The sequence below is a fragment of the Oryctolagus cuniculus genome, chromosome 21 (assembly GCF_051225735.1).
Source record: "Oryctolagus cuniculus isolate XC-2025 breed Fujian yellow rabbit chromosome 21, ASM5122573v1, whole genome shotgun sequence".
In the NCBI taxonomy this organism is placed as follows: domain Eukaryota; kingdom Metazoa; phylum Chordata; class Mammalia; order Lagomorpha; family Leporidae; genus Oryctolagus; species Oryctolagus cuniculus.
This window is the reverse complement of record NC_142887.1, coordinates 22,290,638-22,309,592: the sequence shown is the minus strand read 5'-3', so window position 1 is coordinate 22,309,592 and position 18,955 is coordinate 22,290,638. Positions and strand designations below refer to the sequence as shown.

Below are 18,955 nucleotides of genomic sequence, written 5' to 3'. Positions count from 1 at the left end.
GATGTGTCCTTCCGTGACTGGATATTTCACTCAGCACAGCGTCCTCCAAGTTCATCCACGCTGTAGCTTATGACAGCATTTCTTTGTTTTTCACGCTGAATACAACACAATGTTTGGACTTAAAAATACTCCTGGGAGATGGGTGTTTGCTGCAGGGGTTACGTTGCCGCCTGGAACGAGCGTGAGTAGGCGCAAGTCCTAGCTCCACTTCCAGTTCTAGCTTCCTGCTGATGCAGCAGGTGATGGCTCAAGGACTGGTAGAGACAGGCCTTGGTTAAATTCTGGGCTCCTGGCTTCAGCCCAGCCCAGCCTTTACTGCTGTGCACATCTGGGGAGTGAATCAGTGGAGAGACAATCTCTGTCTCTCTGTCTCTCTCCCTCCATCTCTCTGCCTTTCAAATAAATAAAAATTATAGGCTGGCGCCGCGGCTCACTAGGCTAATCCTCTGCCTGCAGCACCGGCACCCCGGGTTCTAGTCCTGGTTGGGGCACCAGTTCTGTCCTGGTTGCTCCTCTTCCAGGCCAGCTCTCTGCTGTGGCCCAGGGAAGGCAGTGGAGGATGGCCCAAGTCCTTGGGCCCTGCACCTGCATGGAAGACCAGGAGGAAGCACCTGGCTCCTGGCTTCAGATCGGTGCAGCGTGCCGGCCATAGCGGCCATTTGGGGATGAACCAACGAAAGGAAGACCTTTCTGTCTTTCTCTCTCACTAACTCTGCCTAGCAAAAAAAAAAAAATATATATATATATATATAAATAGATAAATAAAATAAAACACTCATGTTATTTAAGCCAAAAATTCTATTTCCAGGAAAATGTCCTTAAAACCCACTCAACAGGGCTGGAGTTGTGGCCCAGTGGGTTAAGCACCAGCATCCCATATGAGTGATGGTTCGAGTTCTGGCTGCTCCACTTCTGACCCAGTTTCCTGCTAACGAGCCTGGGAAAGCAACAGAAGATGGCCAAAGTCCTTGGGTTCCTGCCACACACATGGGAGATTTGAATGAAGCTCCTGGCTTGGCCCAGCCCAGGCTGTTGTGGCCATCTGGGGAGTGAAACAATAGATGGAAGAGATTCTCTCTCTCTCTGTCTCTCTCTCTCTCTCAAACTCAGCCTTTCAAAACAAATAAATCTGTTCCGCAACGAGAACTCATCAATGTGGCCAAAGTATGGCATAAAAAGACCACTGCTGAGCAATTCTGGACTGTGAAGTCAGATTCAATCCAAAATCAAGGCTTGGTACCTCTGCACTCAGAATCCCCTGAGGTCTTCCATCTGCTGGTTCACTTCTCAAATGGCCGCAAGAGCCAGGGCTGGGCCAGGCTGAAGCCAGGAGCTCCAACCAGGTCTCCACATGGGTGCAGGGGCCCAAGTACTTGGGTCATCCTCCACTGCTTTCCGAGGCCATTAGCATGGTGCTGGATTGGAAGTGTCCTCAAGTAGCCAGGTCTCAAACCAGCACCCACACGGGATACTGGTATTGCAGGCTTAACCTGATAGGCCACAGCACCAGCCACCCCACCTAGTGCCAGTTTGAGGCCCAGCTGTTCCACTTCTGATCCAGCTCTCTGCTAATGTGCCTGGGAGAGCAGCAGAGGATGGCCCAAGTGCTTGGGACCCTGCACTCACATGGGAGACCCAGTGGAGTTCCAGGCTCCCATAGTGGCCATTTGTGGAACGAACCAGCAAATGGAAGATCTGTTTCTCTCTCTCTCTCTCTGTTTCTCCCTCTAACTCTGCCTTTCAAATAAGTAAGTCTTTAATAAAGAATACTGAATTTCTCTTTTTAAAATTTTTTTTAGAATTTATTTATTTACTTGCGATTCATAGTTATAGAGAGAGGGAAAAAGAGAGAGTGAGGGAGAGGGAGAGGGAGAGAGAGAGAGATCTCTCATCTGCTTGTTCACTTCCTAAATGGCCGCAATGGCCAGAGCTGAGCTGATCCAAAGCCAGCAACCAGGAGCTTCTTTTTTTTTTTAAGATTTATTTATTTATTTATTCATTTGAAGGCAAAGTTAGAGAGGCGGGGGGGGGGGGTTCCATCTGCTGGTTCATTCCTCAGAATGGCTGTGCTGATCTGAAGCCAGGAGCCTCTTCCAGGTCTCCCACGTGGGTGCAGGGGCCCAAGAATGTGGGCCATCTTCCACTGCTTTCCCAGGCCATAGAAGAGAGATGGATTGGAAGTGGAGCAGCCGAGACTCAAACTGGTATCCATATGGGATGCCGGTGCCACAGGCAGGTGCTTAACCCACTACGCTACAGCACCAGCCCCAGAATACCAGATTTCTACTCTGCCTATTAACCATGTGCTCCTTCTTGTCATCAGAAGACACTTGAGTTCCGGAAGAAGGGCAAATAAAACCAGCCTGAAAGAACACAAGATGCGCCCTGGGACTCTGCATGGGCTCGCCCAGTGGGTGCAGAGGGAGGGCAGGCAAGAGTAGGGTGCAGCCGGGGTGAGGGGCCAAGGCCCAGGTACCTGCGTTGGCCTTGAGGTCCTCCGGGGTCACCATGACTACAAACCGGATGGCCCTCTCGTTGCGGAACATTTCGTAGGCCCACCTGCGGATGGAGCGCATGCACTTCACGGCGGCGATGCCGTTGTTGGCGATGAGCACCTGCGGGGGGCACAGGGACGGAGTCGCGGCTGCACATCCACCCGCAGCGGGGCAGTCTCAGAGCAGAGAGCTTCCCACAGCAGCTGGAACACTGCACTGCCCCGTGTTCCTGCGGCACCCAGCCAGCGCAGAACACGCATCAGGGGAGGGAGCCACCAGCCACAGGCACGGAGGGAGGGAGGGGGGGAGACAGGGTGAGTGGACGGACAGAGGGACACATGGATGAACAGACGGGTGGATGGGGGGAGGGAAGGAGAGAGACAGGGACAAAGGAAGAAGGAAGGAAGTGGGTGGACGGGTGAGTGAATAGACAGACAGATGATGGACAGGTGGTGGACAGATGGATGGATGGGCAGATAGGTGGATGGGGGACAGAGGAAGGAAGGAAGTGATGGACAGACAGACGGATGGGGGAGGGAAGGAGAGAGAAAGGAACAAAGGAAGAGGGAAGGAAGTGGGTGGACGGGTGAGTGAATGGACAGATGGACAGATGATGGACAGGTGGTGGACAGACGGATGGATAGACAGGTGAGTGGATGGACAGATGGACAGATGGTGGATGGACAGAAGGATGGATGGATGGATGGATGGATGGACAGGGGGAGGATTTTTCACTCCTTTGTTGGCACCATCATGATCAGCCTTAACATTTCCTGAGCGCTCAGTGTGTCCCCAGCGAGGGCCCAGTGTATCCTGCCTGCGTTATTTTTTCTCATCCCCACCATGACCATCCACGGAGGCTTTGTAATCCCCTGCACTCGGATATTAACAACATTAAAACTCCAATCAGGGCTCTGCCCAAGCTCCTACAGGTAGTGGGTGGCAGCATGGGGACTGGACCTGCGCCTGACCACCCCCCACCCCGGCTGCCTCTGCCTCCTGGGGATTAAAGACCCCCGACCCAGGCAGGAGAGGCAGCAGTAACTCCAGCTGGCCCTAGCTGTCCCCAGCCGTCCCCAGCTGCAGAGGGCGACAGAAACGGCCCTGCTTCAATTCCCAGCTGTGTGGCGCCCCCGCTGTGGCCTCAGGCAGACCCCGCCCTGTCTGAGTTTCATGTCCACACAGAGGTCAGACTGGCTGCACGCCTAGCCTGGTCTCTAGGGAATAAAACCAACTTACTGGGCGGGGAGGGAGGGGTGGAGAAAAAAGGCATCTGGCCTCTAACTTACACAGCAAGTTCTTCACTTTCAGGCCTCCTCCACTGCTGTTTAACCTTCGTGGAGCCCAGAAGGGCAAGTCTCATTAGCAACCGGGCTGTGATCACGTCCACTTTACAGATGGCAAAACTGAACCCAGAGCTCACACCTCTTGAGTGGCCACATGCTGGGATGTGACTCCAGGGTTCCTGGCTCTGGTTCAACGTCCTTTCTACCCTGTCAGAAACGCCTCTCAAGAACAGAAGATGGGGGCTGGCGCTGTGGCGTAGCGGGTGAAGCTGCTGCCTGTGACGCCGGCTTCCCATACGGGCGCCAGTTTGAGTCCCGGCTGCTCCACTTCCAGTGGACTGGGAAAGCAGCAGAAGATGACCCAAGTGTTTGGGCCTTTGCCACCCACGTGGGAGACTCAGAAGCAGCTTCTGGTTCCTGGCTTCAGCATGGCTCAGCCCTGGCCATTGCAGCCATTTGCGGAGAGAACCAGCAGATGGGAAAATCTCTCTCTCTCTCTCTCTCTCTCTCCCTCTGTCTCTGCTTTCCAAATAAGTAAATAAATCTTAACAAAAAAAAAAGGTGTGGGGGAGGAGGACAAAGATAGGCCACCCCTTTCTCAGTGTCATTACTAAACCAGGACTTGGTCAAGAGGGAGGACTCAGACGGCCTGGCTTCCCCCGGCCCCGTTGGTTCTGCCACAGCACGTGTCGGGGAGCCCCTGGGGAGGAGGGTGCTGCGGGCCAGCTGCAAGCAGGGCCCTGGCCAGGGTGCCAGAAGCCCAGCTTCAGGATGGGACCTGGGCGACACTGAAGACCACTCGGGACTGCACTCAAGCCCACTGGGTTGAGGGTGTGGGGGGCTGGGCTCCCAGCACTCAGTGTTCGGGTCCCAGCACCTCCCCGCTCTGACCTCAGTTTCCTTGTCTGCAACACCACGCCCACCGTGGGGGTGGCCCGAGGACACAAGGCAGGGCCAAGAGGATGCCTGCCCCCCAACAGGGCAGCTGTTGCTGCCTCTGCCACTGCTCCTGCTCCTGCTGTTATTCCCACCACACTCGGACGAAACGGGAGAGAACAGGGCCTCACAGCCACACTGCAGGGTTCAGACCTGGCCTCCACCACCGACCAGCTACACGCCCCTGGACAGCCAATGCCGAAGCGATGCACCCGAGGTGCTGCAAGAATACAAGGGGAACTGTCACACAGCAGGGGCCCAGGGCCTGCATCAGAAGGAAGAGGAGACAACACAAGTCAAGTCGGAGCTGCTGCCAGTTCGCTCCATTTTAAGTCAGGGGTCTGCTCTCCTCTGAGAAGCTGTAAACCCCTGGAGGGCGGGGCTGGGTCCTCCGCCTCCCGCCCAATACCTAGAGAGTAGCCCCTCTGGGGCAGCACCCAGCGGCCTTCCCAGGAGCCTCCTGACCACGCCCTGCCTGCCAATGGGTGTCATGCACCTGTTGCCTGGGCCCTCGCCCCCTCTCTGAAGCTGGTTCTCCCACCTCCACCCAGAGCGCATGACCCATCAGTACCTTCTCGATGACCCGATCGCCCCCAAAGCGCGTGACAAACTCGGCGGGGGAAGCCACAGTGAAGTCCCTGTGCAGGTCCAGCTTCTTGTGTTCCCGGCCCCTCTTCACCAGGTGGAGCCCCGACATGCTGGGTCTGCAGAGCAGAGAGACAGAGACCCGTGTGAGGGCGGGAGCTGGATGGAGACTGCGGCAGGGGGGTGGGAGAGGACTCGGAGGTCACACCTACAGCAGCACCAGCAGGGACACTCCAGACACCGACAGGAGGCTCCAGGGCAGGCAGCGGCTCAAAGGCCAGTGGACGAACTCTGCACGTGAACCCGGGACCACATAGGAAACCCAGAGGAGGCTCCGGGTTCCTGGCTTTGGATAGGCCCAGCTCCAGCCATTACATCCATTTGGGGAGTGAACCAGCGATGGAAAACCTCTCTCTCTCTCTCTCTCTCTCTCTGTCTCTGTCTCTCCCTCTCTCTGTAACTCTGCCTTTCAAATAAATAAATAAATATTTATTTAAAAAATCCTACAACGCACAGGACAGCCCCCAACACAAGAAATGCTCTGGCCCCAAGGGTCAACAGCACCACCACGGCTGAGAAGCCCTCACCAATGGAGCCAGCGCCCCAGGCCTGGAACCTGGAACCTGGAACCTGGAACCTGCCATTTACGACCTGTGTGCTTACGGGGAGGTTACTTCCGTGCCCTGTGCATGCGATGGGAAACAGCCTGCAGCCGTCAAGCCTGGAGCTCCCGGCAGGGGAGCTACCCTGGCACTAACCAGCCCTAATGCCCTTGCCCTCTCTTTTCCCCTGTAGAACATGGAGGGCAAACAGCTGCCCTGACTGTGAGAACCACGAAGGGCTGACCGTTTCTATTCTTACAAGGGGCGGGCACTGTGGTACAGCGGGTTAAGCAGCCAATTACAGCACCAGCATCCGAGTCCCAGCTGTTCCCTGCTAATGCACTTGGGAAGGCAGCAGAAGACAGCCAAGTGTTTGGGCCCCTGCCCCCCAAGGGGGAGACTTGGATGGAGTTCTGGGCTCCTGGCTTCAGCCTGACTCAGCCCTAGCTACTGTGGCTATTTGGGGAGTGAATCAGCAAATGGAAGAGTTCTGTCTCTCTCCCTCTCTTGGTCACTCTCAGATAAACAAATGAATAAATCCGAAAAAAAAAAAAAAAAAAAGGCAATGAAGCCAGGAAGGGCATTATGGCACTCGATAAATGCTAAGACAGAACTTATCTTGCGAGGGCGCTGTGGCATAGTGGGCTGAGCCTCCACCTACGGCACCAGCATCCCACATGGGCACTGGTTCTAGTCCCAGCTGCTCCTCTTCCAATCCAGCTCTCTGCTGTGGCCTAGGAAAGCAGTAGGAGATGGCCCAAGTCCTTGGGCCCCTGCACCCATGTAAGAGACCAGAGAAGGCTCCTGGCTCCTGGCTTCAGATTGGCTTAGCTCCAGCTGTTGCAGTCATTTAGGGAGTGACCCAGCAGTTGGAAGACCTCTCTCTCTGTCTCTCTCTCTCTCTCTCTGTAACTCTACCTCTCAAATAAATAAACAAAATCTTTCAAAAAAAAAAGTTATCATCGAAACAACACAAAACTAGACTCCCAGATAAACGGGCCCATGGGAATTTCTCAGGCCCCCGCCTCCTGGGACGGCCACCCTAAGACCAGAGGTGATCAATGAAGGCCCCGTCTGCCCCTTGTTCTTGCACCTCCCACAGCTAAGAAGGATTTCTTAACATTTTGAAATGGTCCAACAACAAAGCGACAGAATTCTATTTTGGGATACATGAAAGTTACATGAAATTTGATTGGAACACAGCCAGGCTCAGTTAGCAACACAACCAGGGCTGCCAGTACAGGAAATAGCCCCGGGAGCAGCTGCAAGCAGGACCACATGGCAACGAAACTGAAAATATTTACTATCTCTTCCTTTACAAGAACGGTTTGCCAGCCCAGAGACAGGCAATGGTTTTCAACCCCGACACTGGGGGCTTAAAAGATCCTGAAGGTGGAGCCAGCGCTGTGGCATAGCCGGTAAAGCTGCTGCCTGTAGTGCCGGGGTCCCGTATGGACACTGGTTTGAGTCCCGGCTGCTCCACTTCCAATCCAGCTCTCTGCTAAGGCCTACTGCTTTGTAGAAGATGGCCCAAGTCTTTGGGCCCCTGCACCCATCGGGAAGAAGCTCCTGGCTTCTGCCTTTGGCCTGGCCTAGCCCCAGCCATTGCAGCCCTTTGGGGAGTGAACCAGTGGAAAGAAGATCTCTCCCTCTGTCTCTCTGTAATTCTGTCTTTCAAATAAATAATAAAATCTTACGCCCAGCCCCACAGTGGACTAATTAATCGGCACCTCCAGAGCAGGGGAGTGAGGTCCAGGCACTGGACCCCAAGAAGTTCTCATGTGCAGCCAAGGTAAGGACTACAGAGAGGTTTACAGTAGCACCCCTATCCTCAGGGATAATTTCAAAGATTCGCCAGTAGATGCCCGAGGATGGCACCAGCCATATATACGAGCATACTACGTTTTTCCCTATACATATACACCTATGACAAGGTTTGATTTATCAATCAGGCACAGTAGAAGCTTAACAACCGTAACTCATAATAAGACACAACGGTGGCAAGATACTACAATAAAGTTGCCAGGTTTATTACTCTCAGGCTTGGGGCCTTTGTTAAGGCAAACAAGAATGACCTAAACCCAAGCCCCCGGCTGCTACGACCGACGAGCTGAGAACCGAGACGGCTGCTGAGTGCCTGATGGCTAGGTGGCGTGCGCGGTGTGGACAATGCCACACACAGCTCGTGATGGAGGTGGGACAGCACAGGCTGGCCGAGAGCTCATCATGAGACTCAGAACCCCACGCTGTCGAAAGCTGATGGACTGTTTATTTCTGGAAGCTGCCGAGGGACTGCACTTCACTGCAGGTAACTGAAACCGTGGGCAGGTGGAGGGGGAGGGGGTGGGGGTGGAGGGGCTTCTGTTCTGGGAAGGGGTCTGCCCCCACTACCAGCTCGTGGCCTCCTGGACGGCAGAGGTCATGTTTCCCAAGCACTTTTGTGGCCCTTCCTGCCCCTAGATACGGCAGAACTTCGGTACAGGAGGTGAGGTGTGCAAACAAAAGTTATGGGCCTGATAAACGCACCTCTGCTTTTCAAATAAACACACAAACCTTTCTTTAAAGAAAAAAGTAAACATGAAAAGCGGCCATTGTGATACAGCAGGGAAAGCCGCCATCTGCCAACGTCGGCATCCCACACTGCTGTTAGTTCATGTCCCAGCTGCTCTGCTTCCAATACAGCTCCATGTTAATGGCCTGGGAAAAGCAGAGGAAGATAACCAAGTGTTTGGGAAACCCAGATGAAGCTCCTGGCTCCTGGCTTCCGCCTGGCCCAGCCCTGACTTTCAAATAAACTAATACAATCTTGAAAAATAAATAAATATTGGGGCCGGCGCTGTGGTGTAGCACGGAAAGCCACCGCCTGCAGCGCTGGCATCTCATATGGGCGCCGGTTCAAGTCCCAGCTGCTCCTCTTCTGATCCAGCTCTCTGCTATGGCCTGGGAAAGCAGTGGAAGATGGCCCAAGTCCTTGGGCCCCTGCATCCTCGTGGGAGACCAGGAAGAAGCTCCTGGCTCCTGGCTTCGGTTCAGATCGGATCGGCGCGGCTCTGGCCATTGCAGCCACTTGGGGAGTGAACCAGCGGATGGAAGACCTCTCTCTTTCTGCCTCTGCCTCTCTGTAACTGCCTTTCAAATAAATAAATAAAAGAAATGCGGGGGGGGGGGGGGGGGAAGGAGGAAAAAAGACCGGTCTTGTGCACAGACCATAGCGTTGCATGAAAAATACAATGCGTCCTGTAGGGCTGAAGTTTCTACATTCACCATCATCAACCACAGAAAGGCTGCAAGCCACACAGCAGCTGGTAACAAGATCCCAGGCGGCGATCGGGGAGCACCCCCACCCCCACGCTTATCTGTCATTGAACGTTCAGCAACACCCAGAACGTGGCTTTGGAAATTCTTCCCAAGTGTCATAAAACGCAGACAAAAGAAAAACAAAATCGAGCAGGCGGGGCCAAGCAGCCGCAAGGCGCAGAGACGCGCCTCCGCCCCTGCGCTCTCAGGACACCGCCCCCGGCCTCCAGGCCCAGCGCCCGCCCCGGTGCAGCCGGCGCTCCTAGCGGGGTGGGGGCTGCACGGGTTTGTCAAACCGCACGGTCACGAAAACTGCGGGCTTACTTACTTCACTCGGCCATCAGGGAAACAGATCCTGCACTTGGCAGGACTCATGCTGACCGCCCCGCCGGCCAGCCCCACGGGGCTCCCGCAACGAGGGCCGGAGGGCACGCTCCCCCTAACTCCTGGAGGCAGACCTCGGTGCCGGGGCCCTGAGCGCGGGGCAGAGGCGCGCTCCTACAGAGCCTCAGGCGGGCTGCAGAGGCGGCCGGCGGCCGGCGCCCAGCCCCGCGCCTAGACTGCTCCATCCCAAAACGCGCCCTTCGCGCGAGGGCCCGGGAGGACGCGCCCGGCCGGCCCCGCCCAGGTCCCGCCCCCAGGCGAACTCCGCCTCTCGGGGATGGCCCCGCCTCCGCCTCGGGCCCCGCCCCCCACCAGGCCGGCCCTTCGGCGACCCGCGCTGACCTTGGCGCCGGGAGACGCCTCTGGGCTGCTGTGCTCCGCCCCCCGGTGCTGGCAGCCACCGATCGGCTAGGACACACGCACGACAGGGGGAGGGGCGGGACGCAGGGGAAATCTGAAATGTTAGAGGTCACCATGGCTCTGGACACCCTGTCGTCAACTTAACCCTCTGTGTGCAGGTTCCTGCTTTTACTGGGCCTTCCACCTGCAGCAGGCACGGGTCTGCTCTGCACCCCGGGAGCCGCTGGCAGGAGCTGTGAGCCACCTGCGTCACCAGCTAAGGGACCACCCAGCTGCCCCCAGCCACTAAACAAGGCCTGTGAGACTCTCACCGCGGTGAGCTGCCCTGGGCCTGTCTCCTGTCATTCTCACAGAGGTCCTGGTGTTCCCCCTCCTGCTGACAAGGAACCCGTGGTCTGAACCCAAACACACTGCAGGCAGCTTCAAGTAGCATCATCACACACCCGGAGGATGCAAAACCCCGCCCAGAAAACACTGCAGTGATAATAAGTGAAATCTGCGTTCGCAAAAAATAATGCCAATGTTGGCCAAAACAACTCCTTTCAGAAGGCACAGGGGTGGGGCGTTTGGCCTCGCAGGTAAAACGCTGGAGCCCGATATCAGAAGACTCTGGTTTGATCCAAGCTCAGGCTCCTGACTCCCACTTCCGGCTAATGCAGACCCTGGGAGGCAGTGCTGATGGCTTAGAGCCTGGGTCCCTACCACCCACATTGGAGCCTGGATTGTGTTCCTGGTTCCCAGCTTCAGCCTGGCCCAGCCCTGGCCATTGCAGGCATCTGGAGAGTAAACCAGTGGATGCAAACTGTCTGTCTCTCTCTCTACCTCTCAAAAAAAAAAAAAAAAAAAGGCAGGGGCCCTGCACTCTGACAAAGCATCAGAGTGCTGGCATCCCATACGGGTTCAAGTTCCAAAGCCTCCACTTCTGATCCAGCTCTCTGCTATGGCCTGAGAAAGCAGTACAAGATGGCCCAAGTGCTTGGGCCCCTGCACCCGCATGGGAGACCCAGAAAAAGCTCCTGGTTCCTGGCTTCGGATCAGCCCAGCTCTGGCTGCCAAAGCAATTTGGGGAGTGAACCAGGGGATGGACAATCTCTCTCTCTCTCTCTGCCTCTGCCTCTCTATAGCTCTTTCAAATAAATAAATAAGTCCTTAAAAAGAAAAAGGCACAGGCAGAGTGACACCTCACGAGGGTGCCAGCCACAGGGCCATCACGTGGACAGTGACCACCCCAGAGCACAGGGAGCCCTGCCTGAGGACAGCGGTTCCCTGTGGTTCCAGCCATATAGTAGATACTATTTCAACAACAGGCTTAAGAAAAAAAGGAGGAAACAGGTAAACCAAACTCCCCGTTCTTCAAAGTTTCTAGAAGATTCTATATAGCCTTCATGCGCTGCTCTAGAAAGGAAAAAACCCACATTAGACTGACTTCTCTTTTTCTTTCTTTCTTTCTTTCATTTTTTTTTTTTTTTAATTTCAAACCAAAAGCAGAAAGGCCTGATCCTCAGAATGAGCCGGATTGAAGTAACCATGACCACTCTGGAAAGTGACGGAAATCAGGAAATGGAGAAATCAAGGCACCCGTGCCCCAGCCTGCCCTCAGGCCGCCTAGATTCTGACTGGCTGTGAAGCCCACCGTTCCTGGAACACGGGGCGGCTGCTTTAACCTCTCTGCCTCCTCCTGACGGACCGCGAGGGCCCTGCCCTCTCACCAGAGCGTTCACTTGGATGTTTCTCTGCCTGCTTCATTAGAGGGTAGAAGACAGAAAGGAATGAACAGTGCGGTGTTCCTTAGCTCGCCGGAGGGCATCCCCGTGAGCCCGCGCTGGGCTGACTGAATCCCAGCTGGAGGATGCTGCCCCGTGCCCGCCACAGCTGAGCCGCACAGCTGACCACAGGGCGTGCCCGTGAACGCTTCGTGGCCGGAGCGCTGCAGCTGCAGCCGCCACCCAGCACCACAAGATGGGACTGAACCCCCAGGAACAGATCAAAATTCAAACTGTGGCTTCTTACACTAAACGCATATTGTGTCCACACAAGTTGGGCCCCCCGTAGGTTTGGGAATAGGCTGTGTGCACCCTGCGCCCAGCACAGCGGGTCACGGGGGCCACTCTGTGAAACAGCGCGTGCTGAGCCGGGGCCAGCGGCTCCTGATTTCGGCCCCTCCTCCCGGATTAGCAGAGGCTGAGCTTAACTCGATGGCACTGCAGAGGGAGACCCAGGTCACTGACAATGCACACAGAAACTGGACAAGGAAACGCACTCACGGGTGAGGAGCGCGGGACAAGGCCTGGGCAGCCAGCGGCCGGGGGCTTGTCCCTGCTCCGACGCGTGACTGTGGGCAAACCCCTTCCCCCCACTTCCTCTTCTCTTCAATCACCCATGTATAAACTGTCTTTATCACAAGGGAAATAAGATGCTAAGCTGCCACTTGCAATGCCAGCACCCCACATTGGAGCGCCGGTCTGAGTCCCAGCCGCTCCACTTCCAACCCAGCTCCCTGCTCATGTGCCCAGGCAGGCAGTGGGCCCCTGCCGCCCATGGGGGAGCCCCAGACGGAGCTCTGGGCTCCTGGCTTCAACCTGACCCAAATCCAGTCATCATGACCATTCCGAGAGTGACCCAGTGGATGGGAAAATCTCTCTGTCTCCCCCCTCTCTCTGTCACTCTGCCTTTAAAATAAATAAATCTTTTAAAAATAATAGAAGATAAGTTTATTTGGGTGCAAAAATTTTTTGAGATCCCGGGGCCGAGTGAAGCCACTGCCTGCAATGCTGGCGTCTGGTACTGAAACACCCTTTGGAGTCCCAGCTGCTCCACTTCCACTCCAGCTTCCTATTAATGCACCTGGGAGAGCAACAGATGATGGCCGAAGCACTGCCACCCATGGGAGACCCAGCTGGAGTTCCGGGCTCCTGGCTTTGTCCTGGTCCAGACCTAGCTGTTACAGTCATCCGGGGAGCAAGCCAGTGTTTACAGATCTTTCTCTCTGTCACTCTCTGTCACTCTGCCTTTCAAATACATAAATCTTTAAAAGAATTTTTTTAAATCCCTGCATAGTTTTTTTTTTTTTTTCCATATGACCCCTTCTGTATATGATGCTTACGCCAGAGCCAGCATTGGGCATGGCAGTCAGGGCCCCGCACGGGAAGCCTGCATCCCACGCCAGAGTGCCTGGTGCAGGCCCTGCCTCCTCTGCTTGCAACCCGGCTTCCTGCTGATGCGCACCCTGGGAGGCAGCCGGGGACGCTCAAGCACTTGGGTCGCACAAGGGAGGCTCAGATGGAGCTCTGGGCTCCTGGCTTCAGCCTGGCCCAGCTGTGGCTGGTGCAGGCATTTGGGGAGCCAACCAATAGATGGAAGGTTACTCTCTCTTTCAAATAAAATGAAACAATAAAAAGCCCAGTTCCTTTCCTCTCCACTGAGAGAGATATAAATATATCCACCTATAGGGCAAACAGAAGAGGGAAGGATTTTTAAACATTTTTTTATACCAAAATGAACTTCTCATTCCATTTTCTGCAAGCTTTCTGATGTCCCCTAAGATAGAGCAGTAAATGACGCTGCTGACACAGGGCGCTGCTGCTTCGGGGAGAAGAACAGGTGGAAATGCTGGCTGCCCGAGCCCTGCATTCTCCCGCACCTCGGGGCCTCTCCGCCTGGAGAACAGCTCAGAGACCAAGCTGCGCTTTCCCCCAGCCTCCCAGAAAACCATCTTTAGGCTCTACAGAAATTTGAACAATGGGTTCGTGCTAGCCTGTCCTTGCTGAAGTCAATAAATTAGGAAATAAATTAGAACGTCGCAGAAAGAGCCTTGGCGTTCCATTCAGGAACACGCGAGAATATTTACAGACGACTGAAGATTCCATGACCTGCTCGGAGCTGATGACAAGAGAGGTGCATCGTGGAGGAGGAACCGGAAGCAGCCGGGCAGCTCCCCTTGCAGGCCCCCCAGGGTGTCACTCGGGAGAGGGGGGACACCCCAGGCGCCCGGTGTCGGTCCGCTGTCCTGGTGCTTCTCCATCTCCTTCGTGTCCAGATTCCTCGGCACCTCCCTGGCCTTCCTGGCTCCGAGGTGTGCACCACCAACCTGCTGCCAGCTCTGCGATCCCAACGCGGAAGTGAGCGGTGCCGGGGAGAAGGACCCGGGCCTCGTGTGCGGCTTTGGACTTTATCCTTTCCTCAGAGATATTTCACCTGCCTCGGCACTCCTCCTCCTCCTCCTCCCTGGACACAGGTTGCTACAGCTTCCAGTGCGTGCCCAGCCAGAGTTCAGGATGAGCTGTGGCCATGGCCAAGGACTTGGGGACAAGCCCACTCAACTGGCGGCCACTGAGCCACTTCTCACTCGATCTTAACAGTCTGCGCTGGGATCATCCTGCTTCCGGGGAGCTGAGCTGACGGTGGGTCCCAGGCCCTTCCCGTGATGCTGTGCGCCATGGCCAGGGCTCGCAACGCCCTGCCCACAGCACCTCCACGAAGCCTGACCCTGCTGCACGGAGACCTAGCTCTGGAGGTACACCTAAGTCACACAGCTCGGCTGCACGTCACACGATGGCTGTTAGGGTTTGCATGTTGAATGTCCCCTAGAGGCTCCAGGATGGGAGGAGGTGGAACCCTCAGGGGCCCAGAGCTAAGTCCTTCGCCCACGGAGGGTGCACCTGTGGCATGGTTGTTACAAAAGGCTGAGCTCTGCCCAGGTGTGCTCTCCGCTGCCTGGCTCTCCGGGGGGACCCTTGTTCTGCACCATTGCTCCCCACTGTCCCTACCAGGGGCCAAACTAACAGGGTCCCCTAATCTTGGACTTGAACCTCTACAAGTGCCAGCTAGGTGAGCAACCTTTCCTCTTTATAAAGTGAGTGCCCTCCAGGATTTCGTCGTGCTAATGAAAAGCTTGCTAAGACTGTGGCCACGTGTAGCAGCCAGTCTCTGGCCTGAGTGATCTTAGCTGCTCCCTGACTGTACCTCTGGTGGAGGGGGGGCGGGGCTGTTGTGCTCCCAGGCCCCTCGGCCCTGGCCGCCCTGAGCACAGGACCTGGGTCTCCCCATCTCTGTATCCCCAGTGCCAGCCACAGTGCCTCGCACCCGGGAGCACTGCTGTGACACTCCCAAGGCCAGTGGATGGGTGAGGTCAACCGTAGCTTCTCGCTATAGGGATCTCTCTATTTCAACCCTGAGTATGTCCTCGCTCTGGCTAGAACTCAGACCATCTGTGGTGATCCACTCTAAATTAACAACCGTGCCCCCCAATTCCCACTGCTCTCTTCCCTTAACTCCCCGCCTGCCCCCTGCTGTACAGCCTTCCATGCACACATACACTGGTAGAGGCACAAAGGACCCTGCTCCTGAGACGGGAGGTCACTGAGCCTGAAGGTGGCCTGGTAAATTTTCCCTGTCTCCTTGCCCCTCCCAGTCCTGCACAGAACAAGTGTGTGTGGGGGTGCCCTTCCTGGAGCCCAGGCCGCATGGCCAGTACTGGCAGCCTGCAGTCCCATGTCTGACCTGCACCTACCGAGGGTCTGGGTTCGAATGGTGCTCTGGGCCACTGTGATTCCTTTGCTGGGAGACCTCAAAGCTCTCCAGGTTTCAGTTTCTTATCTGGGAAAGGAGACAATGAGTTCGGTGTTTCCTCCAGTCGCTTTTATACTATTTTATTATTAGGCACTGTTAGAACGGATTATAAAAATGAGTAGAAAATGCAGAAGAGAATTTCAGTCACAATCCTATCACAGAAGGAAACGATCATTCGTGATTTGGAGACACTTTTTTTTAATGTGTTTAGTTACACATGGAGACACACACCCATGCATTGAACAGTTAGGAAGCACAAGCACTTTGGGGGTTTGCTGTCCCAAACACATCACATACGGTCCACAGTCCCTTCTCTGCAACTCCCAGGGCCCGATGGGCTTTGGAATTTGGAATTTTATTTATTTACTTAGTTTTAGGCAGGTTAAACTTTACGTGCTACATGATCACGCCACATTTTAGCCACGGAAGTCATGAATAGTCTCGCAAAATGGGATAAAGACTATCCGTAACTATGTATCGATTGCTGGTCTGTCTTGCTGCTTAGTGAGTTCACTGCCAGTTCGTGAACTTTAGTTTCATAACTTTAAACCCCCAGACCGCTGCTGAATGAGCCTGCCCCTGTCCTATCCATCCAATGCACGCGGGGCAGCCCCCAGGGCAGCCCCAGGAGGGGAGCAAGCCGGTCAGAGGTGACTCTGAGTCTGGCAGTGTTCCCTCCACCACCAGGCACCAGCCTCCCAGCCACGTGCTCAGCAAAACGGACACCCGCCCAGCAGTGGGCTTTTGAAAGCGCTGTGGTTTCTGAGGGTGGGAGCTGGTATTTCGTCCCCTCCTCTGCTCCATTTCCAAGAGCTGCACGGGACTGCCAACCCTCAGGAGCTGTTTCCAACTCTAAGGAAAGGCCAAGTCCCAGCCCCCGCCCTGAGATAAATCCCAGGGTCAGGAGACCAGAGAAGAAGCCTGAACACACAGCACCAGGTCGTTGGATAGAATTGCTTACCAGCCCTTGGCGGGTGGGGAAAGGAGAGGAAGGGTGAGCGAGCAGAACCATTTTAAAGACAGAAGGAGAATTCAAAACCAGACTCCAAACCTAGTCTACAAAGCTACAAGATACTCGCAACAAGAATTTTGTAGAAACAAGAAGTGTGCTACAGAGCAACAACAAGACACCTGCCCTATCTCCGTCTGTCCGTGCACCCATCCATCCATGCACCCACCCATTCCCGCCCTCACCCATCCAGGGCTTTGCACGCTCTTGCAATGCAGAATCCTGTCTTTGGCAGACTTGTGTGGCTCACTTCATCCATGCATCTGGCCAATAGCCCTTCAAAGCCTGCCATGAACCAGCCCTAGGCAAGGCAGCAAGGGGAAACAGGCCACCATCAGGATGGCCGTGCCTTCATGGAGCTTAAAGTCCAGGGCAGGAGCTGATGCTGTGGTGCACTGGGTTAAAGCCCTGGCCTGCAGCGCCAGCAACCCATACGTGCACCGGTTCGAGTCCCAGCTGCTCTGCTTCCCATCTGGCTCCCTGCTTGTGGCCTGGGGAAGCAGTAGAAGATGGCCCAAGTCTTTAGACCCCTAAACGCATGTGGGAGACCTGGAAGAAGCTCCTGGCTCCTAGTTTCAGATCAGCCCAGCTCCGGCTGTTGCAGTCATCTGGGGAGTGAACCAGCAGATGGAAGACCTCTCTCTCTCTGTCTCTGTCTCTACCTTTCAAATAAATAAAATAAAGTCCAGCTCAGGGAGCCAAGCTCCTCCCAAGGAAGTGAAGGAAGAAATCAAAGTGCCACAAAGACAACAAATCAGAGGGGCTGACACTGGGGGCAGGCAGGGGCCTGGGAGGAGGTGACAGCATTCACCGCAACATTGTCAGGGTCCAGTACAAGGTAAAAATGTGAAGCCCCTTGTTCAAAAATCATTAGGAATCTCAAGACAGCGACCACAGAGCATCCAACCAAGCCTGGGCTCCCTCTGAGCCCAAGGCACGTCTGTGTAGGCAGGCCTAGGGGGCGAGTGAGAGAAAGAGCTGTTGGTTCTCAGGGCCCAGCAACAGAGCAAAGGCTGGGGACAGGATGGGAGGAGCCGGGGGCGTCCTTCGACGCCCGCAGGAAGAAGTCCTCTCTCAGGTCTGCGTCCCACAGAGCTCCCTCCCCACTAAGCCACACACACACACATGCGCACTCCACGCAGGCCTGGCAGGGCTCCCAGCTAGTGGCCAGCAGGAAGAGGCCGACGTGGGAGGTGGCCTTCCAGGGCAGCACAGAGGTCAAGGGGCTCCCTGGGGATCTGCAGAGGAACTGCTGGCGGCAGAGTTGCTGGCACGGCCACTTGTCCGCTGTGCGCACAAAGCCCTTCAATCAACATCCAGGCTTCTCCTAGGCCTTGGCTTTCTGTCTTCCTAACAGGGAAAGGGTGAGACCAGGCCTGGAAGGACTTGGTCCAGACCTTAAACCTTGCAGCAATGGGGCCTCGGAAGGTTAGGAGGTCTGTCCGAGGGTACAGCCTACTTAGCAGCTTCTCAGGAAAAATATAACATTCCCCAAAACAGGAGCTTCCTGGTTTCCACTGACAGTGACTCCTGATCAATATGTTTGACTACTTTCCTCCTTCCCTCCCTTTCTTCCTTCCTTCGACAGAGAGAGAGAGAGAGAGGAAGATTGATCTTCCTTCCATTGCTTCACTCCCCAAATGGCTCCATCTGGGTCTCCCACAGGGTGACAGGGACCCAAGTACTTGAGTCATCTTCTGCTACCTTCCCACGCATGTTAACAGGACGCTAGATCAGAAGTGGAGCAGCCAGGACTCCAACATTGCAGGCGGTGGCTTAAGCTCCTGTGCCACAACACCGGCCCCTGGTTTTGCCTCCGTGGGTCAGGCTTTCCTTCCTCAACCCTCCAGCTGTTTCAGGCCACCGGCCGGCCATTGTGCCCACCCTGCTGTTAAATCTGGGGGAGGCCATTGTTTTAGACTGAGCTTCTCCTGTTCTAGGCCTCAGCAGACCCGCCACTCATGCTAAGATCCACGAAATCAAGATGGCGCCACTCACGCTAAGATCCGCAAAATCAAGATGGCAACACTCATGCTAAGAGCCACGTAATGAAACTGAACTTTGAAACCAGCTTTCAAAAAAAAAAAAAACAGACTGGCGGCAACCAAGCTGAAGGGGTTGAAGCCCCCACTGTCTTGACCCTTTCAGGAAAGTAACCCCTTTTCTTCCTGGAACACCAACCTCCTCCGCCCTGCTCACATGAGACTAGTGGCCACCAGACTAGACAGCGCAGTTCTAGAACATTCCATCATGGCAGAAAGCTCTCTTGAACCACTCTGGTCTAGCTTGAAAGTTGCCTGGTCTGAGAGCCCCTCCCTGACCCAACCATATGGTTCTGAACTAGAGCCCCTGGGCTGTTCCCCGCACCCGGCACTGGACACATTTGGAGACGATCAAACCCGCGCACCTGCCTCTTTGTGCAGGTCCCACGTC

General features: G+C 55.3%; 1 protein-coding gene across 7 annotated transcripts in view; it reads right to left on the bottom strand.

The window, feature by feature from the left end:
* ACACB (acetyl-CoA carboxylase beta) overlaps window positions 1-18,955 on the bottom strand; it is a 128,418-nt gene that overhangs the window by 77,792 nt on the left and 31,671 nt on the right. For 6 of the 7 annotated variants that reach the window (XM_089322887.1, XM_051835875.3, XM_089322888.1 and 3 more), the window contains exons 3-4: window positions 5,289-5,421; window positions 2,477-2,615 (exon numbers count right to left, since the gene is read on the bottom strand). In XM_089322887.1, the coding sequence (XP_089179013.1) occupies window positions 2,477-2,615; window positions 5,289-5,421 (272 nt within the window). Of the gene's footprint in view, window positions 1-2,476; window positions 2,616-5,288; window positions 5,422-9,529; window positions 9,818-18,955 lie in introns of those variants that run through there. The other variant, XM_051835878.3, reaches the window with a different exon arrangement.